The sequence below is a fragment of the Jaminaea rosea genome (assembly GCF_003144245.1).
Source record: "Jaminaea rosea strain MCA 5214 unplaced genomic scaffold BDZ90scaffold_17, whole genome shotgun sequence".
Taxonomy (NCBI): domain Eukaryota; kingdom Fungi; phylum Basidiomycota; class Exobasidiomycetes; order Microstromatales; genus Jaminaea; species Jaminaea rosea.
The window spans coordinates 297,927-323,624 of record NW_020289991.1 but is presented as its reverse complement, the minus strand read 5'-3'; the positions used below and the strand labels follow the sequence as shown (position 1 = coordinate 323,624).

At 59.8% G+C, this 25,698-nt stretch overlaps 10 protein-coding genes across 10 annotated transcripts; 4 read left to right on the top strand and 6 right to left on the bottom strand.

The window, feature by feature from the left end:
• Positions 1-82: 82 nt before the first annotated feature.
• On the bottom strand, positions 83-2,397 carry BDZ90DRAFT_90945 (hypothetical protein). The gene has a single exon (XM_025509938.1). The coding sequence runs from the start codon at positions 2,222-2,224 to the stop codon at positions 266-268; it is 1,959 nt and encodes a 652-aa protein (XP_025359596.1). The 5' UTR covers positions 2,225-2,397; the 3' UTR covers positions 83-265.
• Positions 2,398-2,438: 41 nt separating this feature from the next.
• Positions 2,439-3,513, top strand: BDZ90DRAFT_234591 (hypothetical protein). The gene is made up of 2 exons (XM_025507072.1): positions 2,439-2,908; positions 2,968-3,513. Exons 1-2 carry the CDS (start codon positions 2,581-2,583, stop codon positions 3,276-3,278), a joined length of 639 nt encoding a protein of 212 aa, XP_025359595.1. The 5' UTR covers positions 2,439-2,580; the 3' UTR covers positions 3,279-3,513.
• Positions 3,294-5,403, bottom strand: BDZ90DRAFT_234590 (hypothetical protein). Its single transcript, XM_025507071.1, has one exon. It carries the CDS (start codon positions 4,996-4,998, stop codon positions 3,340-3,342), a length of 1,659 nt encoding a protein of 552 aa, XP_025359594.1. The 5' UTR covers positions 4,999-5,403; the 3' UTR covers positions 3,294-3,339.
• A 124-nt stretch (positions 5,404-5,527) lies between these two features.
• On the bottom strand, positions 5,528-9,541 carry BDZ90DRAFT_234589 (hypothetical protein). The gene has a single exon (XM_025507070.1). The coding sequence runs from the start codon at positions 9,147-9,149 to the stop codon at positions 5,766-5,768; it is 3,384 nt and encodes a 1,127-aa protein (XP_025359593.1). The 5' UTR covers positions 9,150-9,541; the 3' UTR covers positions 5,528-5,765.
• On the top strand, positions 9,532-12,865 carry BDZ90DRAFT_234588 (hypothetical protein). Its single transcript, XM_025507069.1, has 2 exons — positions 9,532-10,613; positions 10,688-12,865. The coding sequence occupies exons 1-2, from the start codon at positions 9,803-9,805 to the stop codon at positions 12,709-12,711; spliced, it is 2,835 nt and encodes a 944-aa protein (XP_025359592.1). The 5' UTR covers positions 9,532-9,802; the 3' UTR covers positions 12,712-12,865.
• BDZ90DRAFT_234587 (FAD/NAD(P)-binding domain-containing protein) lies at positions 12,686-14,855 on the bottom strand. The gene has a single exon (XM_025507068.1). It carries the CDS (start codon positions 14,829-14,831, stop codon positions 12,834-12,836), a length of 1,998 nt encoding a protein of 665 aa, XP_025359591.1. The 5' UTR covers positions 14,832-14,855; the 3' UTR covers positions 12,686-12,833.
• A 227-nt stretch (positions 14,856-15,082) lies between these two features.
• Positions 15,083-17,651, top strand: BDZ90DRAFT_234586 (hypothetical protein). The gene is made up of 2 exons (XM_025507067.1): positions 15,083-16,820; positions 16,925-17,651. Exons 1-2 carry the CDS (start codon positions 15,309-15,311, stop codon positions 17,531-17,533), a joined length of 2,121 nt encoding a protein of 706 aa, XP_025359590.1. The 5' UTR covers positions 15,083-15,308; the 3' UTR covers positions 17,534-17,651.
• Positions 17,652-17,861: 210 nt separating this feature from the next.
• Positions 17,862-20,041, bottom strand: BDZ90DRAFT_262830 (hypothetical protein; the record flags this gene model as incomplete). The annotated part of the gene is made up of 2 exons (XM_025508536.1): positions 17,862-19,704; positions 19,788-20,041. 2 exons carry the CDS (start codon positions 20,039-20,041, stop codon positions 17,862-17,864), a joined length of 2,097 nt encoding a protein of 698 aa, XP_025359589.1.
• A 1,339-nt stretch (positions 20,042-21,380) lies between these two features.
• Positions 21,381-24,631, bottom strand: BDZ90DRAFT_281957 (hypothetical protein). Its single transcript, XM_025509412.1, has 2 exons — positions 24,298-24,631; positions 21,381-24,217 (listed from the first exon to the last, which is right to left on the bottom strand). The coding sequence occupies exons 1-2, from the start codon at positions 24,571-24,573 to the stop codon at positions 21,620-21,622; spliced, it is 2,874 nt and encodes a 957-aa protein (XP_025359588.1). The 5' UTR covers positions 24,574-24,631; the 3' UTR covers positions 21,381-21,619.
• A 211-nt stretch (positions 24,632-24,842) lies between these two features.
• On the top strand, positions 24,843-25,589 carry BDZ90DRAFT_234581 (hypothetical protein). The gene is made up of 2 exons (XM_025507066.1): positions 24,843-25,114; positions 25,193-25,589. The coding sequence occupies exons 1-2, from the start codon at positions 24,877-24,879 to the stop codon at positions 25,528-25,530; spliced, it is 576 nt and encodes a 191-aa protein (XP_025359587.1). The 5' UTR covers positions 24,843-24,876; the 3' UTR covers positions 25,531-25,589.
• The last annotated feature ends 109 nt before the right edge of the window (positions 25,590-25,698 follow it).

The window sequence follows — 25,698 nt, the reverse complement described above, 5'->3', positions numbered from 1 at the left end:
TACTTGGTCTTGCCCTCTTTGCCCTCGAGGCTGCCATTGCCAATTGCACTTCGCCCCGGCTCCACTCATCTCACCGAGCACGGGCCCAGTCTTCCCCGCAATCGTCCCGACTCTTCATGCACGCGCCTGCAGCTCGCAGACGCAGCGCAGCTGGCAACCAAGATGCAACGGCTCCCACGCTCAGACTCGCCACGCTGTTTTTCGATACGACGGCTATTCTCATCATCATCATCTGGGTATCATTACAACTCTCCGCAGCGGGTCATCATCGCACAACAATTCCGCCCTGAGCTCCCCTTCTCCTTCTCGCCGTCGCAGTGCTCACCTCCGGGCTACTCACCGCCGGCTGCCCAACACCGCCCAGCCCCAGCGTAGGCGATTGAAGCGCCGAACCCGAGGCCGAAGCCGTCCCCATGGCACCACCTTCAGCACTGCGGCGCGACCTCGACTGACGGCCAGTTGCACCGAGTGGAGCGTATGGCGCCCCAAATCCAGGGCCGGAAACAGCCGCAGCGTAGCTCTGAGGGCTATCCATTGGCGCCTGCCTCGTGATCCCAGGAGCCCCGCCGCGACCGACGGAGAAATAGTCGTCTTCCTCGCGTGATGACCGCGGCGATGGGCCGCCGTACTGCTGCCTTGCGCTATACGGATACACAGGCTGCTCCTCTTCGTAGCTGCGATCATGATCGTCGTAGTCATCGCCGTCGGGATCCATAGCAGAAGCAGAGGATGCAGAAGCGACACGTTGTGCCAGATTGTCAGCTACGCTCTTGGGTAGAGGCCGCCAAGATTTGCCCAGGCCACGTAGGTAGTCTGGAGTGGGGTCGCTGCCGCTGAGGGAGGGGTTGTCCTCATACGACGAGGGGGACGTGACCTCGCTGGTCAAATGAGCATCCATGCTGTCGCTCGCGTAAGAAGGGAAGCCGTCCCATCGATCTGCCGGGCCTCTCCTCAAAGGAGGGTCCGCAGCCCTTTGCTTCCCCTCTCTCCTCTTTCTCCTTTCTCTCTCTTCCCGCTTCGCCCTCCTCCTCTCTCTCTCCCCCCACTGTCGTACAACAGCTTCATTCTCCCTCTCAAAGTCGAAAGCACCCAATGTGCCCTTCCTCTTCTTCAGCAACCGGCCAGTCTCATTACCTCGCCAGGAGTCAAGATGCGATTCGAGGGGCGAGTTCCCTCTGGTGACAAGACTGCCCACCCAAAGCGCAATGGCGCACCCGATGCCAATAGCCGTCCCCAGGGCCAGAGCCGCTCCGCAGAAGACGTAGAGCGGGTAGACCTCGCGCAGTACTGCAAAGAGATAGAAGGAGGGTAGATCCCAGATGATGAAGCGCAGGCCTAGCCAGATGTAGATGATTGGGGCAAAGATGATGCGGATGGGTCGCAACACTTGGCGAGTCACGTAGCGCCCTGATGCCCAGATGCTTAGGATAGCACGGCCGATGATTGTAAACGCGTATCGCGCGGAGCGCCATGCCAGGAGCAAGGCATGCTTTACGTAGCGGGTAAAGAAAGAGACGAAGCGCCAGGCGTGAGCTAGGCTGGATGCCACCAGGTGATACACAGTGGCAACTGCGCCAAGCAGAGGGATGGAGGATTGCCTATGCTCTTCCTCCTCCTCTGTTGCCTCCTTGGGGCGGGCGACGACCTTTGCGGCGCTCTTTGCCGACTTCCAAGCGCTGCGAGCTTCCTTCTTTGCCTTGCTGCGGAGGTGCGACATGGCTTGGCGGTCGTGTGCATCTTTGCGCTTCTTTGCTTCTTTCGCTGCCCTTTGACGAAAGTCTCGCTCCTGCTCGTGTTGCTCAACGTCGTCATCGTCATCGTTATCGTGATCCTCGCCGTCGTCTCCCTCGTCGTCCTCGACGACCGGCTGGCTTCGTGACGCGCTATTATCCAGCTGGCCCAACTTCCGCCTCGCATTGTCGCTACGCTTGGGTACCACACCTGCACTGGGCCATTCACCACTGCCCGCATGATGACTGGGCAGAAACTCCTTCCATCTGTGCGGGGGCTGCAACCCTCTGCCTAGCTGGACGGCGGGGATGTCTGACCAGAGGAGGGAAGACGAGTCCTGTTCATCGTGGTCGAGTGAGGGCGAAGGGCCCGATATGGGACCTGTCAGGGCTGACTCTCGGGCGGAGGATTTGACTTGAGCTCGTGTCGAGGTGGTGAGGATAAGGAGAAGTAGCGAATGGAGGACAATGGCAAGGTGAAGGGGGATGCGCATTGTTGGCGAGCCTGGAAAGGGGCCAGCTCGTTGCAGCGCAGATCGGGTATATCTAGCGGCTGCCTCTCGTCGTCGACGAGGGCAAATGATGGTAGGGAGCCCGTCTCGGAAGAGCGGCGAACTGTAATGCTTGTTGATGGTAATGGAGTGGAGGCAAGACGGGAATGCCTTGGCCTCTGCCTGTCCGTCGCTCGACGTCGTTTCCGACTGGCGCGTGAGATGCGAGGCGGGGGACCGCTTTGGGCTCCTCAAGTCGTACGACAAGCAAGTCAAGCAACAGGGAAAGAGAGAGGAGTAGTGACCCGTTACTCATTCACGCACCCGCGGAATCGCAAGAAGCGCTATCAGTCGCACTCATGCTCCTCTCTTGCCTACCGGGGAAGCAGGCCCCTTCTGCTCAGTCTCACGGCGACGAGCCTGGCGAAGCAGCCCCCGTCACTGGCTGCCCCTTCTGCAAGATAGCTGAAGAAGCTCCATCGTCTCCCGACTCCTATGCAGCACCTTCCAAGCCGGTACCTTCGACACTCACATCGACGCCGAGTCCGACCCGCCTCGTACTGACCTCGGACCGCTTTGTTGCTTTTCACGATCGCACACCACGCGCTGCTGTTCATCTCTTGGCTATACCACGGGAGCATGTGGGGAGTGTCAAGTCGCTCAGTGGCAAGCCTGGCGCCGAGCTTGGTGAGTTAGAATGAAGTGACAAGACGTAGGGTCAGTCACTGACCTGTGCCGGACCGCAGTTGACTCCCTGCACGCCTTTGGTCGGCAAGCATTGGAGATGGCTTCGTCTTCAACATCTCGGCCAAGCTCGCAGCGCCTCTACGGCTTCCACATCCCTCCCTTCAACTCTGTCGACCACCTGCACTTGCACTGTCTCGAGTACCCGCTTACTGTCACCGGACGGATAAAGTACTGCGCAACACAGTCGAAGGGCAGAAAGCTCAAAGGCTGGACTTGGTTCGTGGAGGCTGAGCAGGCAAGGGGGATTCTGGCAAGGGGGAGAGGGGTCAAAGTGGGGAGTGTGTATGCTGATCAGGCTGAGGGGGCGTAGCATGGCAATGAGACAAGCAGGCTGCGGGATACCACGTAGAATTGTAGACGCTCACCCTCCTTCACGTGGCATGCTTCGCCAACGGACTCCCTTGCTCCCCTCTCCTCTCACTCCCCTTGGGCGGCAGCAAAGCCCCGGGATTCATAACCCCCTCTGGATCGATCAACCCTTTGATCTCTCGCAGTAGCCCCAGTGTCCCGCTTCCCAGCTCTGCCTCCAAGAACTCCCTCTTCCCTCTACCCACACCGTGCTCCCCCGTACACGTCCCACCAAGCTGCTGAGCCCATTCGACCATGCGATGCACGCTCTCGGTCACTGCAGCCAGCTCCTCTGAGTCTCCATCAGGGTAGACGAAGATAGCATGCACGTTGCCGTCGCCTACGTGACCCACTATGGGTGCGAAGAGGCCATGCTCCGCCACGTCCGCCTTGAGTCTTCTCACGAGGTCAGGCAGGCGGGCAACTGGTACGCATACATCGGTCGTCCATGCCCTCGGCTGGCCCTTGCCTTCTTCTTTTCCCTCGCGCGAAGCCATTGCCGACCATAGCGCAACCTTACGCGCCTCCCATAGCTCCTCGACCTCTTGCGGACTCGAAGAGATGCGCAAAGTAGCCGGGTCGGCTTTATGTTCCAGCACAACTTCGCGGGCCATGCGTTGATCCTCCTTGACGTTCGCGGGCGAGGAGCCTGCGAACTTGAGGAAGAGAGACGGCTGTTCGGCGAGGGGCTGACGAGACGACGAGCCAGTCTGGGAGGACGCTTGATTGATGGAGCGAATCATGACCTCGTCCAGGAGCTCGACGCTGGAGACAGCGATGCCCTTGTAGAGTACTGCACGTGCCGCCTTGGAGGCGTCTTCCACCGTAGGAAAGGACACGGTCGTGACGCTTTCCTCTAGGCGGGGTACGAGCCTAAGCGTCGCCTCTGTGATTACTCCCAATGTACCCTCGCTCCCCAGGAACAAACGTGTCAGGTCAGGCCCGGCGCTCGACTTTCTAGCGTCGGATCGCGTCTTGATGACCTTCCCCGACGGAAGAACCACGGTGACATTGAGCACCAGCTCTCCCTTCATCGTCCCATACCGCACAGCTCCTGTCCCACTGCCACCGGTGGCTAGCATCCCGCCAAAGCAGGCGCCCGGCCCTGGGTCGATCGGCCAAAAGAGGCGCGATCCTCGTTCCTTCAATTCTTCGTTGAGGTCTTGCCATCCCACGCCGGGCTGAACACGAGCCATGCCATTTTCCTCGTCCACCTCGAGGATTTCGGCCATACGCTCAAAGCACACGCTTATACTAGGCCGTGTCTCCCCACTCTCTCCCTCCCCCTCGAAACGAGGAGCATACCAATGTGCCTCGAGGCTCGTCCCGCCTGCAAAGGGCAACAGCGGTACGCCGTGGTTGCGAGCCGCGTTCACTATTGCGACCACGTCGTCCGTTGATTCTGGAAAGGCGACGACAGAGGGAAGAGAGGCGGCATGCTGGCACCACGAAGAGAAGCCTTTCGACTCGAGGTCGGTGGCGTCTGTGGAGAGGCAGATGGACGCGCGATCCCCAAAGTGGGTGCGAAGATTGGAGATGGCTGCGTCGATGGAAGAGGACGCTGATGATGGAGAAGTCGGAGACGAGGCAGAAGAGGGAGCGATCGACTTCTTTGTTGGACTGCGCAGATAGAACGCCCCAACGGAGAAAACGCAGCCAAAGAGGAAGCCATACGAGGCCATTGTGAGTTTATCTCCCCCGGTGCTGCCATCCTGTCCGCTCTTTGTGGAGGATGACGATGACGAGGAGGAGCTATTGTACCTTCGACCAAAAGAGACCTGCTGTAGATGTCTTTGGCCGCTCGCCTTGGTCACGATTGTCCGCCTGCTCATCGTCGATCGCATCGTCTTGGCGGCGCCCTGTACGGGCCCGACAAGGGAGGTTGAGCCTATCCGTTGGAGCACCATGGCCTTGATTGAATCGCAGTGCGCCAAGAATCTCGATCGCTGTGTTTGGAGAAGAGCAATGGATCAAGTAGATGAGGGCCAGAGTAGATGAGAAAGAGAGTGACGAGCAGAGCAAAGAAGCGGCAGCACACGCTCGTGTACCTGGACGCCGCCCGATCCTCTGTCCCGAGTGTGGGGAAGTCGGGGAAAGGGAAATGACGGGCCGAAAGCCGCTCAGGCCACGGTCCAAGCAGTCAAGGGCCGTCAATGCGCCGATCACTCAACCTCGCTTGCTTGGATCCACCCTCAATTGTTGCCGCTCGCTCATGTGTATAATCATTCATTGCTTCGTTAGTTTTTGAAACTGCAGAGAGGAGACAGCTGCTGCCTCTCCGCCGAATGAGGTCCATTCGAGGTGCCTGCGATTCCTTCCCTTGCGTCGCGCTACGCTGCGCTCCATTACGTGTGTTGCGAGCCCGATCTCGTCTTTGCGTGCCGCCCCAACTATTCTCCTCCCTTTGAGCCTTTGTGTGAGCCTGCACTGCCCACTTCGCTCCCGTCACTCACGCAGTCACAGGGCTCAACGCCCCCGTTGCTGCTGCGTGAGGCGTCCCGGCTCCACTAGTTGCCCCGCTCGCGCTTCCTCCCACAAGCAGTCTCTTTGCCTCTACAACATCCTTTGCCAATCTCCTGACATTCGCCTCCGCTACAACGACCTCGGTGGAGAACTCCACCCCAAAGGCCACCTTGATTCCCCTCGCGATCCTCTTGGCCTGGTCCTGCTCCCAGATCGTGAAGTCATCCTCATCCGCATCGCTCGTACGGCCAGTCTCTGCGGGTGGACCGACAGTGGACGGAGCGCGGGGCCGACCCGTCTGGGATCGGGGGCCGCGCAAAGTGTCCGACTCGAGAGCCGCCATGACTAGACGGGCAAGGGTGGGGTAGACAGTGTTGTAGGTGAGGGTATTGCTGGTCGGGGAGGGGAGGGCACCGCTGCTTGAGGCCGCAGATGAGGAGGAAGCCTCGACTGCCTCATCGAGGCGCCCGATGTGGTCTTCGACATAGATCTCGAACTTGGGACTTCGAGCAAGCACATCCTGCTTCCCATCGTGGTGGTAGCGCGCCTCGAAGGTGCCCACACTCCAGGGCAAGCGCTTGCCCCTGAACACTACCTTTCCGCTCGCAGGCTCGTTGGTACGCTTCGAGGGGAGCTTCGACTCGTCGTGCTCCATGTCCTCTTCCTCCTCCTCGCCGACATTGATCCATGCGCCATGCGATGAAATCTTGGTGACCAGCCGGTTGTCCTCCCTGTCCGCAGACCCGGGTGAGCCGAAGCGGTCCACCTTGTAAATGCCTACCCAGTCGCGCTTCGCGTGGCCTGCGGCGGCTGACCAGGCAATGGTGACTGGCTCGCCGAGGTGGAAGCGCGCCTTGCTGCCCGCCGACGAAGAGGAAGGTCCGGCGGCGTCAGGTGCGACAGGACTGACGGAGTACTGCGTGCGATCTATCGTCCGCGTCTGCTCGTCGTCGCCCGTCCTCACGATGAGAAGGCGGTCCGTCCCTCTCAACCAGACCTTGCGTCCCTCCTCTCGCATCTTCTCCAGTCTGCTCCCACTCTCCTTGACCAATCCATCAAGCGTCTTGGTCGCATCCTTGCCCACCTTCTCCAGCGTACCGCGCACTTCTGCAACGGCAGGATGGCGCTGAGCAGCCTCAAAGAGGTGGGCATTACGCTTCGCCACATTTTTGAGCTGCTTCGTGACACCACCTTGACGACCGACCGCAGCCTCGCCGTACAACTTGCGCATGTGCGGGTTCTCAACGCAGGAGAGGAAGAGCCAATGCGCCAAGTGGCTTACGACTGCGAGAGTAAGAGCCAGTTTAGAGCCCGAGATGAGGACCAGTCCGAACCAGGCTGCTCCCCCCATGGATCGCTCTGGGTTGTTGAGGAAACGGTAGATTCCCGTGTAGTAGAGCTGATGGGGGTACTCGTCGATGAAAAAGTCTCCGTAGAACCAGCCGAACGGGCCGAGCACCTTATAGCTCGAGTTGGCCGCCCAGATGTGCAGCGCCACAAGCAAGGCGCCCAAGGTGTGACGAAGCAGGTCAGTCCCGACGGTCCAGTCAGTCCCGACTGGTGCGTAGCAGCGCCAGCAGAGGAGGCCGAAGGAGGTGTACACCATTACCAGCGAGGCATTATAGATTGTCTTGAACGAGGCGAAGGATTCGAAGACCGCATCGCTTGGGTCGTCGTAGTTGTAGTGCTTGAGGAAATGGCGGACCATCCACTTGCTCTCACTCTGCGCGCGTAGCAGGAGGCCAAGCCCACCAGAATGGAAGAGGCGCCAAGCAAGGGCGTTGAGGAAGTAGAGGGCGAGCGTGCTGCGTGGGCCGAGATTAGAGGGGACCAGCAAGGGGACGATTGCATAGAGACCAGCGACGATCAGCAAGAAGTCGGAGCCGCGCAGTGGGTCCAAGTTCTTGTAAACCACAACGTCCTTGCGGAAGAGCTTGTGGTGGAGGTCGTGCAGATTAGTGATGCGTCGAGAGGCACGACCGTCCGCATAGGTGTGAGCAGAGGAGGACTGCGGCTGCTGACCCTGACGTTGAGCAGAGGCCTCAGCATTGAGTCGGCGGCGGATCTCACTGGGATCAGTGACGGACGCAGCTGGGCTGCTGCTGAGGAGATCAGCCTCGGAATCGGAGGCCAAGCTCGTCGAGGACGAGTCGGTACCGAAGGAAGGCGTGCCGCCCGTCGAACTGAAGCTGCTCAGGCGAGCGGCAGATCCATTGAGGCGAGGCGAGCGGGCTTCTTCCGAGGACGTGGCCGCAGTGCTGCTGGGAGGAACAAACTGGCCCGCAGCCTCGTGAGCAGAGGCAGCATTGTACGGCGCCTCTGACAAGGGCACACGAGCTGCCAAAGGCTTCTTCTCGCCATAGGTCCTCTCGATGTGCGGATTTTCAAAGTAGGCCATGAAGAGGTACTGCGAGAAGTGTGCAGCGAGCGAAGCGAACAAGACGGCGTAGGAGCCTGACACCAGTGAGAGACCGTAGTAACCGGCATAGCCAAGCGAGTACATCGGGTCAGGTGCGATCTCGTAGACGCCATCGAAGACAAGGTCCTTTGTGATGCGGAAGAAGCAGTCTCCCCAGTACCAGGCATAGTCCTTGACCACACGGTGCGCGTCCATCTTGACCCACAGATTGAAGAAGATCAAGGCCCATCCGACGACCCATCGCAACACATGGAGCACAACGCTATGGCCCTCGGGCAGGCGAGTGCAAGAAAATGCAAAGAGACTGTAGGCCACAAAGTCGTTGAGGAGGATAATGTCCACGATGCTGCGGAAGAAGATCCACACGTTGTAATCGAGGGGGCATGCCTCAAAGTTGTAGTCCTTTTCCATCTTGGTCTCGAGGTGGCTGCGCACCCACTTGTACATCTTTGGCTGGCGCTTAGCATCGAACCAACCCTTGGCTTTGACGGTGCGAGTGATCCAGTTGCGCTCCGACTGCTGCTTGAGGATGTGACCCAGACCAGCATTGTACGCTGCTCGCCAGAAGGCAAAGTAGAGAAGGAAGAAAGGGCGAGCCAGCGAACGTGGCAGGACGAAGTAGAGGATGATCTGGAGAGCGAGGGAGCCAATTGTGATGAAGTCGAGTGGAGTCTTTGGCTCGCGTGGATCAAAGATGGAGGTGAGCATGTCGGGCGTGTGTGGGACTACGAAGCTGTGGCCGTCTTTCGTAGTGCCGATGCTTGAAGGGTGCGGCGACGAGGGAGCTGCACCTGACTTCTTGTCATGCTCTCCAACAGTCTCATTGGAGTCGGGAGTGCTAGCGCGACCCGAGTCGCTGACGACTGGTGGAGACTTGAGCGTGGCCGTCGAGTCGTGGCTCATGGCAGAGGGACGCTGGCGAAGCAGCGACTCTGGGGAAGAGGCCGACATGGCGTTGATGAGAAGAAGACTAGGTGGCGTTGGTCGCGTAGTATGACTCTGTGCGTTTTGCTATGTAGGATGGATGTCGTCTGCGTCGTCGTGTAGGCGCCGCCTTTTTTTCAGGTGGATCTCTCTCTGTTCTCGGTTCGACGGGCAGAGAGGAGAGCACGTTGGGTGGAGAAGAGAAGGACAGGAGAGGCCGTCTCTGTCAGCCGGAGAGAAAGGGCGGCGTAAAGTAGGGAGAGTGCGTCAGCCGGGAGGAGGAAGGAGACGATGTAGCGAGTACAGAACAGGAAGAAAGGCTGTCGATGATGAACAAAAGGGCCGCGGACAGGTGGGAGGAAAGGCACTGCTGCCTTCCTTCCTCCCCCGGCTTGCCCTTGCGCTCCTTCCAATGCTCACTCAACTCGCCTGCCGCGGCGCTCTCTCTGCCTTCGCTCGCCGCCCTCTTCTTTCATCCCTCATCTTCCCGTTGTCCGCGTCGTTGAGGCTTGGCCCCGCTCCGAGCCGTCGTCGATGTCGTGGATGGCCAAAGCGCAGACGCGGAGAGCGGACTGAGAGGGCAATCGCGTCGTCGACTTGAGAAAGAGGGAAAACAGTTGATGCGGACGCAGCACCTTGTGACGTCCAATTGCAACATCACTTCACGCCGAAAGACGACGATGGAGGACGACGCCGACATGACTGTCAAGAGGGAAGGAGGGATCTCAAGTGAAGATAGCGGGAGATATGCCGGCATACCAGCAAAGCGGCCCTTGCCGACCGGCGAAGAGGGCATGGCGCCGTCTGGCTCGGGGACGAAGGCCTATCTGGCGCATACAGCCTCGCACCTTTCTTCCTCGCAAGCCAACTCGTCCCGATCGCCTTCGCCCTCTTCATCCTCGCCTTCAAGTAGACATACACCCGCGCTCGCCAGCAATTCAGGCGCGGTCGCATCGACATCAAAGCACAAGCTGCCACCACACTATCGTGGCCCCCTGCCGCGGGAAGATGACCCGGAAGATGTTGCCCCTCTCCCTCTCCTCCATGTCGCGCCCGGATACTCCTCATCCTCCTCGTCCTCACGGCTCTATCAGCCCCCAAACACCCCTCTCAACCGCAACTCCTGGCGCTACACATTCGCCGGCCCCTCCACCTCCTACCTCCCCACCTCAGTCTATCGTTCCATTCCCTCCCAGCCCGATAGGCTGCGATGGGACTGGAGCGATCGTTCTGCCTTTACAAAGCTCAGCCGTGAGGCAGATGTGGTGAGCTCAGACAAAGGTTGGAGGAGTGTGCGATGTAATGTGCCCGTCAGAGAGGGGAGCTGGTATGTTGAGATTGAGGTGCTAGCCGATGAGCACGGCAGCGCGGCGGTGAATGGCAAGGATGGACCTCATGTGAGGCTGGGATGGGGAAGGCGAGAGGCACCCTTGAATGCGCCAGTGGGATTTGATGGATACTCATACGCATTGAGAGATACCACAGGTCAATGTAAGTCACAGAGGCAGCAGACACTCAGCAAGCAAGCAGGTGATCTGATGGTCTCTCGTCTCCCTCTGGCGCAGGTATCACCCTCTCCCGACCCCAACCATATGGCAGTCCCTTCAAACCAGGCGACGTCATAGGCATGTACATCCACATCCCCTCACCCTTGCCGCAGCCATCACCAAAGGACCCACGAGACCCACGGCATGTCCGCAAGAGGCGCATACCGATCCGATATCGTGGTCAGACGTACTTTGAGCAGTTGGAGTACGCGCAGAGCAAGGAGATGGAGCATCTCATGGACAGGTCATGGGCAGGAGACAGGATTCTGGGGCAGGACGGGAGGTTGAGATTGGCGCAAGCTGCTAACGCGGGGCCGAATGGCGGGTTGGACCCAATGTCGGAGCTGGTCGAGGAGGGCGAGCATCGGGAGGGTGCTGTCCGCCCGGGAGGAAAGCGTAATGGGACCACGGCCTCCTCATCATTTTCCTCCGCCCCCTCCCAATCCACTGCTCCGCCAGGCACAGGCAAGTCGAAACGCCAAGCAGGCCCGGGCGATGAGCCTGGCGGTGGGGGCGGGAAAAGCTCAAAGAACAAGGGCCCTCCCGGAGGCAAAGTGAAAGTCACACGACAGCTGCGACCTCTCCCAACTTTGGGCCCTGAATCGCGGATAGGCTTCTATATCAATGGTGTGCCGCAAGGATGGGCCTTCCAGGATCTGCTTGACTACCGACCGTTGAGGCCACACCCGACTGCGGAGGACGCCAATCTCGCCTCGACTGGCAAGAAGCGCGGGCCCAAGCCTCTAGGTCAAGACGGCTCCGCCAACTCCTTTGTTCAAACAGTCATCCGAGCAGCCCGTCTGGCCGGGCGTGACTCTCCCTTCTATTCCGTCCACGACGTCAGCCTCATGGAGCGCGAGCTAGCCTCGGTGGGCATATCCTCCCTTGACGACATCCCGCTCCTCACTGCTAGCGCGAGTTTGAGTGCGATCATGAAGAGTAGAGAGAATGCGCACGATGATGGGAGCTGTGGATACTGGGTGATGGGGAGTGTCTATGGTGGTGCTAGGCTGAGATTGAGGGGAGAGAGCGAGGAGGGGGAGGGCTTGAGGTACAGACCAGGTGGGAAGGAAGGTTTCAGAGGCGTGGAGAGGGAGTTGGAAGCGGCGGATCGACGCCGTCGTCGGAGGCAGGCGAGGGAGCAGGATGCTCAAGCTACGTCGGAAATGACCGATGCTACCATGCCAGTCGAGGAAGACGCCGACAACGACGCGGCCTCCATCCCAGCGGAACCGTGGTGGGGCAGATGCCGCCCACTGTCAGAGCGCTACGCTGAGTATTGGGCAGAGCAGTGGAACCAAGACCTTGCGGAGGAGGAACGTGCCCGTGTTCGCGCCAAGTACATCAAGCCTGTGGATCTGGAGGACGATCAAGAGGACGAAGACGAAGTTGGCGATGACGGGCATAACGCCGCCGGGGCGTTCGTGCAGGAGGAGGGAATGCCACCCGTCAAAGGAGGCGCGGGTGGAAAAAAGAAGGGAGGCAGGCCCTCGGCAGCCAACACGGCGAGGAGAAGCAACACGCCGCGGCAAGGTACACCGGGCACGGCCAATACATCGAGGCGCGCCTCTCCCTTCCCTCTTGGCAAGAGCAAGCTCGACTCCTCCTCCCCTGCTCCTTCCTCTCGCTCCTCACCCGTCCCACCGACCACCTCCCACCAGCACTCCGCCGGCCCAACGGGTCCTCACGCATTGTCATCCGAAATGGAAACGGACGATTCCCTCGGCCCTCCTGGCACTACCCCGGTCTCAGGAAGTAGCCAGACGCAATATGACACCCCGCCACTCGCGCATCGCAGCGCTGCCGCAGTGGCTCCGCCTGCTGCTGCCGCTACGACCCCCAACTTCTTGGACAGTCTAGCCGAAGCGGCCTTGATGCAGAAAGCGGTCGAGGAGGCAGACGCAGAGCATCAGAGACGCAGACGGTCTGAGGGGCAGCGGTACGGGGATGGGATGGAAGAGGAGGATGGGGACGGATATGAGCAGGGAGCAGACGATCATGATGGTGAGCAGGGAGAGCGAGGCGATATGGATGTCGATTGATTGTTTGGCATCGATCAACTGTTCATCGTGACAATCCAGAGCAAAGCTATCTTTGGAGCTGTGTTTGAGTGTGTGCGTGCGTGCCGTGCGTTCGTGCTCATCAGCATCTCGCTCCCTGCCATCTACCACATCTCCCTCCTAGCCCTCCTTGCCTCTCTCCTCAGCAGATCACCAAACCTCGTGCTCCCCTCTTCACCCCTTCTGACCCGCTCCATCCCCCTCTGAGCCTCCCTCTTCGCCTCAGCTCCCGCAGGCGCAACGATCCTTACAAACACCTCGGAGCAGTTGAACTTCCGCGCAATGTCAGGCACGGAGGCGCCCCCTTCGCGGCGAAGGGCTTGAATCTCAGCAATCTCAGAAGGAGAAAGGTCCGTTCGACGCGGGGTGGTAGAGTTGAAGCGGGCTTGCTGCTTGCGTGCGGTTCGCGGGCGAAGAGCTGGGGGAAGGTACGCCTCGCTGTTCGCCTCCTCGACCAGGATCTTCGCAGGGTCCGCCGTCGTAGTCGTCGTCGCGCTGCTCCCGGTGCTTGAGCCACCACCGCTGGACGGCGCAGGACGGACAATGAGCGTCTCACCGCCGGGAAGGGCGTAGCGCACTGCCGTCGAGTCGCGCTCGAGGGGGTCACGAGGGCGACGTGATGGTTGATCACGCGCAGCGCGGGCTGACGTGGCGAAGCCGCGACGTCCTGCAGCACCGTTTGAGCCGCCCATCTTTCCCACTACGCTTGAGAAGGCCCTGGCCTGGCCGCCACCTACGCTGGGCGCAGCTCCCTTCCACTTGGGCGCGCTCAACCAACCGTTGGGGCCCGCCCAAGTCCCCTTGACCATAGCATTGAAGTAGACCCAAGGGAAGAAGTCGCGCTTGAGGTAGTAAAAGGCACGGCTGGGTTGAGCCTGATCGATGCCCAAAGTGGGGCCAAAGGACTCCTTAGGCACGCCGTTGTAAGCAAACTCGCAGAGAACGAGCTTTCCGTATTCGGTTGGGATTGGGCAGGAGGTGTAACCGTCGTACTCTTGTGGCGCATCGGAGGTGCCTGCGAGAGAGGATAGGAGATTGTTGACGAGAATCGGGGCCTGAGAAGTGACTGCTGCTGCCGTCTTGCTCGTCGGTAGTGAGCTCGAGTCACCAGCAGACCAGACGTTGCTGTACTTGACATGTCGGAGTGTCTTGTCGTCAACGTCTACGAAGCCGGAGGTGGGGTTTGCGAGAGGAGAGGAGCGAATGAAGTCGTGAGGGCCTTGAGGTGGGACGGCGTGGAGGAGTGAGAAGGGACGGGTGACCTTTTCCTCTCCTTTTGCGAAGGTGGCTGTTGACCCGTTGACCGCTACAAGATTGTGACCAAAGAGGCCCTCGACGTCGCGCTCCTTTCGCAGTGCCTCGAGAGTGGCCGCATATTTTGGTACGCCAAACATGGCCGGAAGGGCCGTGGCATACGTGATGGGGATATCAGATCGGCTGAGGCCCTGCGATTTCCAATGATCAAGGGCAAGCCACATGATCTTTTGGGGTGCGCCGGCGCACTTGTGTGGTTGAGGGGGCTGAGTGAAGATGGCTGGGCCTGAGCGATGTTGTTGAACGAGGTCCCAGACACGGTCGCAGGAATCGTAGTCGTAAATGCTTGCTACCTTGGCATCCATGTCTCGCATGGCTTCAGAGAGGCCCGAGACCTTCTCAGGCATGAGGCGCAAGCCGGGTGCGACGATGAGATGCTCGTAGGACAATGTGCGGCCATCACGGGTCTTGACGCAGTTGTTGTCCGGGTCAAAGGACTCGACTGCGTCATTGTATAGACCCAGTCCTTCCTTCTCTTGAGCCAAATCTGCCATTGGTCTGCGAAGGTCCTCCTTCTTCTTCAGGCCGCCGCCCACCAATGTCCAACCAGGCTGGTAGTCGTGCGTCGTCTTTGGGTCGACGATGGCAATGTCATGCTTGTTGGGGAAAGCGCCACTTCGCAGCAGCTGGTGTGAGATTGCTTGACCGGCTGCTCCACCGCCGATGACGAGGATGCGATGGGCAGACGACCGAGAGCCAGAAGAGACGGGCGTGGCCAGGTGGCGGCGGCCGAGACTGCTCAGAGCGGGCCTGACTGATGATGATGATGACGATGAGGCGGCCGCCATTGTTCGAAGAGGGGCTACCATAGCTGGTGTGATCCAATTGATGAGTGGTGGCGGTATCAAGAAGAAAGTTGCTTCGTGTGCGTTGCCAACGGCTTTCTGCCGGCTCTAAAGTGAAGAGGCGGCCACCTCCTCTGTCCGTCGACGTCGTCCACGCATCTTCTTCCGTTCCGTCGAAGACCTGTGTCTCTCTCTGGGGTCTGTCAAAGCCACGCATTCACGCACACTCGGCGAGGGGCGAGTGTGGGGAAAGCCATCGGCGACGCAACCTGGCAGGCGACATTTGGATTGCATTGCAAGCGATCGCTTCGACGAGAGGTTCGGTATACCAGGCAAAGCGGTCAAGGCTGTAGCAAAGCCTTTTTAAAGACTGTTGCTCCTTGTCATCATCATCACCACCACCAATGTGTCGCGACTAGATAGCGATCATACAGCACCAAAAAGGCATCCACTCGCTCATCCTCGCAATCTCTCCGCGCCATGCCATCTGGGGTGCCTCCTTCCAAGTCGCCGCCCTCTTTCTCGATACCCGGCGGAGACCAAGATGACGACGAAGGTGATTCCCCCCCTACGACCTCACCATCAGCTTCGCAGCCCTCGGCTACTACTTCAACACGGCGACGAGACCCTCACCTTCACCTTCCCCACTTCACCTCGATCACCTCGTCGACGAAGTCGGGCCATGAAGGCGATGATGAGGACTCGCCTTCATCCGACGACGAGGCCGCAAACAACTTCTATTCAGCTCATTCCGCACCTCAGACTCCCAACATCTCCGAAACGGCACAACAGCTTCGACGATCACTCTCCGTTCATGGGCTACATCAGCTCTCATCGATGCCACCTCAGCAGATACGCAAATCTGTGGGCAATAAAGTATGGAGACCCCACGATGAGCAGGCACGTTTGCCCGGAGATTGGGAGAGGTTGGCGGTTCACGTCTTCCGTGGTGGGCTGAGAGCATTCAACCTTGCCTACGGGCTCAGGGCGACTCTCATGCTTGTCCTCGCCCTCGTCAAGGGGCTGCGCAAGAGGACAGTACGCGGCAAGGATCTCCGCGAAGCCTTCTTCTCTATTCCAAACTTCCGATTCGCAATGATGTTCGGCATTTGGGCCGGACTGTACAAGACGGTACACAACTCTCTACGACTGCTCACTCCTTTGCCCCCGCCTACAACAAAGAGGAGCAGCAGATCAGCCTCTACACCCGTGCCGGGGGAGAAGGCTGGTCATGATCACCGCCATGAGCACCAACAACAGCAGCAACGCGCCGTCCCCATCAGCACCGACCCAGTCCCAAACGCAACCGCTATGGGAGCCGATGAGAGTAATGGCTCCACTCCGGCGGGCGGCCCATCAGGCGTCAACACTCCTCGCTCAGGCTACCACCAGCTAGCAGGCAAGACGGACGAAGAGAAAGCCCACGTCAAGTCGCAGCAGAAACGTCGCGCCTTCATGCGGGATGACCCTCGCTCCAAAATCTGGCACGCTTACCTCGCCGGCTGCGTTTCGTCCCTCGCCCTCCTCGCAGAGACGAAGCCTAACCGCATCTCCCTCGCTCAACAGCTCTTTGTGCGCGGCCTCGAAGGTAGCTACAATGTGGCTCATGCAAAGGGAAAGGTCAACATCCCTCACGGAGCCGTACTGGCTTTCGGTCTCGCCTGTGGGCAGATCATGTACGCCTGGCTAAACGCACCAGAGACGCTTCCCCGCGGGTACGTCAACTGGATCACAAACGCGTCCATGGTCACACCGAGAGTCACCGGAGTACATCGAGACATCGCGAGGGGAAACAAGCCCGATGTGGATATGGTAATCAAGTACTGGTTTCCGGATGGCAAATTGCCTGACCCCGTCAAGGTATTGAGTGATGGGACAGAGAAGTACGGCAACGTGCTGCCTACGGCTGGAAACCGACGAGGGATGACGGCTAAGAATGCCACAAAGATGATCGAGTGGATCAAAAGAGTCAGAGCTGGGGGTAGCCCGGGGGTGAGTAGCGCCACGCGATGCGCGATCTGCGATACGCAATACGATTCGATGCAGACATTTCGAGCAGCAACGCTGACCGCTCTTCCCTCCCGCTACTCACCCAGGACTATGTGCCCTGTCATCTCGTCCACCCATGGGAAGACTCGCACCTCTTCTCCCCGCTCGATCGCTTCGTTGAAGTGACGCGCTGGATCTTGCCCGTCTACCTCACTCTGCACTTCGTCCCCGCCCTCTTCCTGCGTACGGGCTCCTTCCTCAAATCACCGCTACGGGTACTATTGCGCTCCATCTTTGGGGCGGTCCGCAGTTCCTCCTTCTTGGGAGTCTTCGTCATCATCTTCCAGACCTTGTTCTGCTCGGCACATCAGCTACACGATCTCCTCGCCCGACCTGGCTCTGGCGCGCCTAAATGGTTGCTCGACTTCCTCAGTGGGTCGACCCTGCACTGGCTGGCAGGCTTCGCAACCTGCGGCTCCCTCTTCGTCGACCATGCGAGACGTCGAGCAGAGCTGGCGGCTTACGTCCTACCAAAAGGCATGGAGAGTGCCTGGTCCGTTGCGAGGAAGCGTGGGTGGGCGCCCTTTGTGCCCGGTGGGGACTTGTTGCTAACAAGCGCGGGCATGGGGCTGGTGATGGGTACATACGCGAGGAGTCCGGAGCATTTGAGTGGGCTGGTGAGGAGGATCGTATATCAATTTATTGGGAGGAATTGATGCGGTGAGGGAATGGTAGACTATTTGACGTGTTAATGGCATCGTGATGAATAGTGCAAAGGACGTGGAAAGGCGCGATTGATTGATCAGACAAGCCAGCACGAAGTGAAAGCGTAGGGTCGCAAGGTCATCAATCGTTTGATTCGTCTTTTCGCTGTCGATGACAATGTCGTTGAGTCTGAACACCAAATTAAATAGCAGCGCAAGGGAAAAGAAAGATTCGAGACAGCGCTGAAGAGCCAGGGCGAGTTGAGCGGAGGAAAGCTGGTGACTCTCTGTGTCCATGTCCGTGACCGTGACCATGTCCATCGTCCTTGGCGATCATCTTTTACTTCTTCTTTCGCCTCCCGCCGGCTGCCTTGCTACTGCTTGTCTTGCCCTTTGCCGGCGTGTCAGACTTGGCATCAGTCTCCATGTCGACCGTGCCCTTTGAGTCATCCTCATCGTCGCCCACCTCGTCCTCTTCTTCATCTGCCGCCTCCTCAGCAGCGGCGGTAGCAGCTTCGACAGAAACGGCTTCCTCCTCAACCTCTTCGCTCGCGGCCCTAGCCTCTGCCTTCTCTCCCGCAAGCTTGGCCTCATGGTCTTCCGCCCCCTTTTCCCTCGCTTCTCCCATGAGCTCGTCTCGCGTCACCTCGTCCTCTTCCTCTGGCCCACCTTCAAGCACCCTCACTCGTCCCTCCAACCTTTTCACCCTCTCCTCCCAAATAGCCCTCTCCTCTCGGATCTTTCGATCGACCGTCGCTTCAAGCACACGACTGCTGCGCTGCAACGTCTGAAGCAAAGTGTTACTGCGCCGCACCTGGTCCTCGAGCGTAGCCTTGAGCGTGCGCGAGTCGGAGAGCGAATCGTAGAAGCTCGAAAAGAGTGACAGGAATTGCGCCTTGCCCGAGGAAGTGGGGTGTTGAGCATCTGCAACGAGTGGGCGGGCCGTCTGAGGTGGGTAGGCGGAAGAACTGGGCGGGAGACCAGCCGTGCGTGGTGGTGCAGCGCCCCCCGGAGCGGCGGATGGTGCCGGCGCTCCTCCAGCTGGTTGACCCGCAGTGGTAGATTGGACAAAGCGCGTCGTATGGTAGGCAGGGGAGGGGAGGTTCGCCGTCTGTGGTACAAAGCGAGCCGTAAGGGGTGTAGGGCCTGGTCCAGGGTCGCGTCCATGCTGTGGAGGTCCTCCACTCCTCGACACAGACGAGGGCAATGGCGGAGCAGCTCCATCCCTCTCTGCATGACGAGGAGGTGAACTGCCAACGTGAGCTTCACCTGCAGCACCCCTGCTCATCGAGGAAAGCGCCGCAAGGGGTCGCACCCCACTGCTGCCATACGCTCCTCCGGCGGCGTATCCAGCTCCGGGAGGAGGCGCCAGAGCAGGCGGAGCAGGCCCGTACGGCCCTCCAGGGGGGGCAGCCACACGATGAGGCACGTCCAGTCCTCGCCTGGCATCGAAGTCGGCGCGCGGGTCTTCGCCTGCTCTGTCCGAGAAGTGGAGACGCGTAGGCGGAGCACTCCTTGCTACCAAACCGCCCTCAGGTGGTGGGGGAAGGCCGAAACGTGGCGCGTGCTGGGCATGGGCGTGGTGGGGATGGAGCTGGTGCGAGCCGCCGTTGCCACGTTCTACCGGTCGGATGTCGTACTCTGTTCGATCGGATGAGGCCGACTCAACGTCAATGTGCAACTTCTTTGCCTTTGCCTGCGCCGCGTCTCCTCGTCGGCGGGCGAGGGGCACATTGCCATCGTAGCCGTCGTCGCTGCGATAGTAATCCGGCGAGCGTTGTTGGGAGGCGTAAGACAGCGATGCCGAGGTAGGCGCAGCTCCGGGAGAGGCGCCTCCATTGCTGCGGTGCGGCGGTGGAGCAAGCGGGGCAGGCGGACCTGCTCGACGCGCGTATCGATCGTCTTCTGGGTATGGCTCGCGCGAGTAGGCGGGGTAAGGCGACCTGGTCATGCTACCAGCGCCGTCTGGGTATCCTGCTCCTCCTCCTCCTTCTTCTCCTCTGCGCTTCTTGCTTGCCAAATCGTCGTGCGAAGGGCGCGAGGACAGGCTGTTGAATGAAGGCAGCTGCGTACGAGGTGATGCGTAGGTGGGTGTTACGGCAGGGCCTCCACCGCCATTGCGGCTGTACGAGGAGGGCGGGCCCTTGTCGTTGCGCACTGAGCTGTATGCCGGCGATGAGTAGCTGCGAGCGAGATAGGAGGGTGTAGAGCGGTATTGTGTCAGTAGACGACTGGCAGAGAATGATTGTCGCTTTGTCGAACTCACCCTTCCTCTCTATCATCCTCTTCAATCCTCCTTTTTGTCCCTCGCGACAAGTCATCATCACCTCCGCGTCCCATTGCTCCTAGGGCTCGGCCGTGCGAGGCTGCGCTGCTACGAGGGCTACTGATATTGCCAGAGGGTCCACCAGGGGATCGATCGAGGCGTGATGCGCTCGATTGGTGCCTTGACGACGATGCCGTCTGGGCAGTCGCCATACGTTGGGCAGCCGGGAGTGCGAGGCTGACGTGCCACACCATCGCAGTGGTGGTACAGCAGAGAGAAAATGATCAGCAAAATGGCCCAATTGACTGACGAGCGAGCGAGCGAGCGAGCATCATACATGGGAGCACAGCCTGCCGTCGCGGGCCACAATCACGATCGTGTAGACGCGCAGCTCAACCGCCTCCTGCCCAGCTGTCTGCCTATTTGCCTGTCTGCTGGCTCTCACGGGCCAACCACTTTGACGCCGCCCATTGCTACCATGATGTCCAGCCGCTCGCGTCTAGCTCCCTAACCTGGCTCGAGCACTCACCTTCGCGCTGAAGTGGTAGAAATGAAGGGAGGGGCTCACGGAGATTGTCGCGCGAGGTTGGGTCTCCTTGACAGAAAGGTGATTGGATTGCGATGCTACCGCGTACCGTGTACTCTGCGGCGATTGGCGTCACCTCTACTTGGAATTTGCGGGGGGCGTCACGACCAGCCAAGAGAGGAACGAGGGCAATAGGCGGCGGAAGTGCGGGGAGGAGGCAGGGCGGCTGGCTGAGAGAGAATGTGATGCGAAGAGTAGGTTGATCAGTCAGGCACAGAGGCCGTGATAAGGCGGCGATGCGAGAGTGAGGTGAGGAATGGCTGGGGAGATGAAGGAGAAAGACGGACGATGAGTAGGAAAGGAAGGCGAGGATGCGTCGATGCGATGATGCGGAAAGGCCAGCGTCGTCCTGATCTGCTCGCAGCTCGCCGCCGCCGCCGCCGTCGTCGTGGGCGTGGGCGCGAGTGTGCGAGCGCGACCCCCTCGAGTCTCGCGATGACTCTCAATTCAGGTCTCTCAGGTCTCGCTCCTTGGGCGTCGGCTGAGACACATAAGGCTGCTGCCTCACTGGTGCGCTGCTGTGTGGGTAGGCTAAGCTTGCCCTGCGCGGCAAGGCAAGGCAGAGGAGAGCAGGCGCTGCGAAGTGCGATTGATGCAGCCGAGGCGACTTGCTCAAGCCCGACTGACTGGGCTGAGCTGGAGTCGCCGAATTGTGGGCGTCGACGGCGGCGGAGGCGGGAGCGGAGAGGACGAGGCACACAGAGGCGGAGACGGAAAAACGGCTCCAGAGGGGCAGGCAAGGGCGGCGCGTGCGTAGGCGCAACGTCGTAGCGCGAGAAGAATGAGGAGCGTGAGGAGCAGCAGCAGGGCTCCGATCATCGCTCGGTCTTCCGGGGCTGAACTAGTGATGAAGCGATCATAATGGCTTGGAACGACGCGGGTGCAGCCTTGACCCATCATTGTCGCCTCGCCTCGCCTCGGTCGCCTCGCCTCGGCCTGAGATGTGAGAGCTGCGAGGGTTAGCTCTCATGAAGCCTCTCGAGCGCGACAGCTGCCTGTGAGCTCGGATTCCACAACCGTGGCGATGCAACGAGATGACGAGGATAGGATGAACGGAATGGTCCGCTGGGAGCACGTGGCTACACCTAAGCAGAGTACGACGAGGTGAGTACAGAGATGAAAGCTGGATGCGAGGAGAGGAACAAGGCGGTACGAGAAGACGGTGCGAGAAGAGACGATATGCGAAAACGAGATGTAGGTCGATACAAGGAGCCATCAAACGTCCGTACCTAGCCAGCACTGGAGCCTATCGACCAGCTCCACTCCCATGGCCACTGCCACTGACAGCAGCAGTCGCCCTGCCTTCCCACAGACGGATGCGATCCTTGGCAGTCCCCATCGCAGGGACCATCCCGCCAGGCGGAGCACGATGGAAGAAGCCATTGCCAGAACCCGAGCCGCTTGAAGGGTCCAACGAGAAGGCCGCAGCCGCTCGTGCCGTAGGAAGAGGAGCGCCGAGCTCCAGGCTGGCGAGAGTGTCGAGAGTGCCTGTCGATGCCGAAGCCGGTGTTGACGCTGACGCTGACGCAGGAGATCGAGGCGTAGCCGCACAAGTCTTGGAGGGTGACTGTCTGCCGCTCTGTTGCTTGGCATATACATCCGCACTACTTGTGCCGACGGGAGGAGCAGGCAAAGGCTGGCTGAAGAAGGCCTCGTCACTCGTGCTCGTGGTTAGGAAGGCATTGGCAGCCGCCATGTCCTCTGCCGCCGACGTTGATGCCGAGCCTGAGCCGGAGGAGGTGCTGGGAGGAAGCCAGTCATTACCAGGCGGTGAGAGAGGCGTGTTGCAAGCTATTGCGGCGCGAATTGGAGAATGAGCGAAAGCGAGCTGCTCCCCTCGGGTCTTTCGAGAGGGAGAAGGGGAGCGGCGGATTGCTGGGCTGCGAGTGGGAGAGATGGAGGTTGGAGGGGCCGTCCTTGCTTGCGACGATGCTAGCGCTGCGGCCATAGTGGGAGGAGAAGAGCGCTGCTCAGTCGGCCGTTGTTGCTGTTGCTGCTGCTGCTGCTGCTGCTGCTGCTGCTGCTGCTGACGCGTCGGAGACGCCTGCCTCACGGGCGACACCGGTCTGACAGGCGAGCTGCTCCTCATCGGGATTGAAGGCAGCTCGAAATTAACTCGAAGTGCTCCACCCTCGCTCCTCATAATCACGCTCGTCGGCAGCTTGTACCTACTCTCAGCCGCAAGAGTCAGGTATTCGGCCATCGCGAGATGCGTGAGAGGATAGTAGCGGGTAGATGCCCTCCTGAGAGTTTGAAGAAGTCGTTCCATCCCCGAGTCGAACAGACCCTCATGAAAGAGCCTGGCCGCCTCCGCGTCCGCCTGCTTTAGGCTCCCGGAAATGCGATTGAGCAGTTTCAAGTTCGCAGTGAGGTAATGCATAGCCTCCCACTCGACACCATCCGTCATCCCACCGGGCACGCTAGGCCCGCCGCGCTCTTCTCTTCCCTTCTCACCGAGCGCGTGGTGATCCCAGAACTTGTTGTCCGAGTGACAAAAGACCCAGAAGTAGTCGCGGATGACGGAGAGTAGCTCCCCGAGGTAGGCCTTGAAGGGACGTGATTGGTGTGACATGGAGATGAAGGGAAGGAGAGAGAGGGAGCGTGCCTGCAGAGGGTTGTGTAGTAGCAGGAGCAGCAGATGCAAAGGGGTCGTCTTGCTACTGGAGCTACTCAAAGCTTGATAGCAGGGCGAAGTTTCGCGCTTCTCGCGAATGTCACGAAGGCAGTCGCCGGCTGCTTCTCCCAGCCCTGGCGGGAAACGTAAATTCAGGAGGCTACCAAGCACGTCAATGAGCAGTTTGCGCGTTTTGAGCTCTCCTGGCTTCTTTTCCGAGAGGAGCAAGGCGACGAGAGGTCCGAAAGGCGGATGAAGCTCCCACCCCACAGGCAGCTCGGGCGGTGTATCCTCCTTACCGATGAATGAGGCAGGTGCCGTCTCCGGCAATGATCCCGCAGGTCCTGCACCCCATGTCCCACCAGCTGGCAGTTGAGGTACATAGGGCCTGAACAGCAAGCTTGAGAGCGCAACTAGACCGCGATCTGTAGCAGCAAGCGCTGTCATGCCCCTCAAGAGCTCATGCAGCGCCTTATCATCGTGGATGTCCTCTCGCCACTCCATCTCCACTAGTTCGCCGATGCGCTTCAGCAGGCCCTCGTAGCCGCGATTTGTGAAGAGGAAGTCGCCCAGCCATGTGGGAGACTCGGAGCTCAGCAGCACGCGAAGCTGCTTGAGTGCGTCTATGTCTAGCTTGCGGGAGGAGACGGAGAGGAGGTGTCGTGCGTGATGAGTCGCAGAATTGGCGGGGGCGAGATTGGACGAAGCAGCAGCTCGCGACGGGGAGAGGCTGCGGAGAGCGCTGCCTGCGCCAGACTTCGTGCGGGCGCGAGGGGTACGCTCACCGCCCCCATTGAAGATGTCGCTGCCAGAGGGGAGTGTAGGACTACTCGCACTACCTTGCTTAGTCCTCTGCTTCTTGCCCGGAGAAGACGAGGACGAGGCGCTAGAATGGCTGCTCTGGCCACTGGCGCTTCGACTTGCTGAAGCGGACTCGGCGCCGTAGTCCAACGAGGTCGAGCTCCTTGATCGGGGTCCGCCGCCGAAGAGTGCTCGTCTGTCTGGTGGACAGAGATTATCAGTGCTGCTAGTAGATGGCATGCGACTCTTCTGCGGCGAAGACGATGATGTCGAAGATGGGACTGCGCTGCTGCTGCTGCCACCACTACCTCCGAAGGATCCGAAAGACGAGGCGGTCAAGTCTGACTCTCGGCGCAGGAAGTCCTCCTTGACAGGTGTGGCGAGAGCGACGAGCTTGGAGCGAATATTCTTGGATACCTCGAGGCGTGTCTGCGAAGGGTCGAGAGGTTAAGAGACAGTGTCAGCTGACGTCTCGCAGGATGTATGCAATCAGTAGAGCTGCGCCTCACCAGCAGGTCCTCGAATTCCCCATCAATCTGCGCCTTTGACTTTGGAGCAGAAAGCCCAACATCGGGTCGAGAGGCCGACTTGTTGGCCTTTCGGAATGCCTTGAGTGGTGATGACCTGCCGCTGGAAGAGGGTCTCGCTGCATCGCTGCCCGTAGTTTGGTTGTGCAAAGACGAGGGCTTCAACACAGACCCAGTCGAGGCAGAGCGATTTCTCGATGGCGATGCCCGCCTCTCTGCCTTTCCCTCTGGCCGACGTGTTGGTGACGCCATCATCATCGGCGAGCTGACTGAGGATCGTGATGGATGATACGGAAGAAGAAGGGTCGAGAGCGGGGATCAACGAATGACGAGCGAGAAGTTCACTCGACCAAGGCAGCGGGGCGCCGCTTCACGCCGCTGCCGCCGCCGCCCAGAGCCAAGCGAAGTGTTGCTCTCCCTGCGACGCCAGATCGCGTCGACCGTCTTCACGTGGAGAGCGGACAGGGCGAGAAGTGGAGCAGCTGCGTCTTTTTGTTCCTTTCTTCCGTCCAAATCGCATCCAAAAGACGTTCCAATAGTGGCTCCCTTGCCCGGCTCAGCATGTCATTTGTTCCTCCATACCGATATGTGACCGCTTCAGCGCTGGCATCAGCCCTCAAGAATGGCGCAGCCTCTTCCTCGTCGGCAGCTGTCACGCCCACTAAGCGCCGAGACATTGCCATCATCGATGTGCGAGATGATGACTTCGAAGGTGGCAACATCGTCGGCGCCTTGAACGTACCCAGCACGACCTTCGATCAGAAGGTGCACCAACTTGTCGAGAAAGAGCTCAAGGATGGTGAATGCCTCTCTCGCTCGCTCCCGAAGGGCGCACACGTCCAGCTCGCTCACCCGCTTCACCTCTCTACGCTCGCAGTCCCCACTGTCATCTTCCACTGCTCCCTCTCGCAACAACGAGGTCCCAAATCAGCGCGCATCTACTCAGAGACTCGCCGAGCTGCTCTGGATGCAGGAGTCATCAAGCCCCTTTCGCCTGCCACAACGACGGGCGAAGATGAGGGACAAGGGGGCCGTGCCCTTCTCCAACCCGAGGACGAAGAGACAGGCGGCCCTCGCCCGACAGCACGACGCAGCGAGAATGGCGGGCAGACGATTCTCGTTCTCCGGGACGGATTTTCCAACTTCGGGCGTGTGTACAAGGAGGACAAGGCACTGGTTGAGGGGTGGGATGAGGAGGCTTGGTCTTGGAGGTAAAGGGCTTGAAGCGGCATGAGAATGACACAATGACCGGCCGAGGCCATTTCTGACCGACGACGGTACGCCTCCTCGTACTCGATACCATCCGCGCGCCCCGCGTGCCTTCAGCCCCTCTTCGACGGTACGGCCCGTGCAGAGCCGTGTCAGCCTAAGCCCACGAGTCTG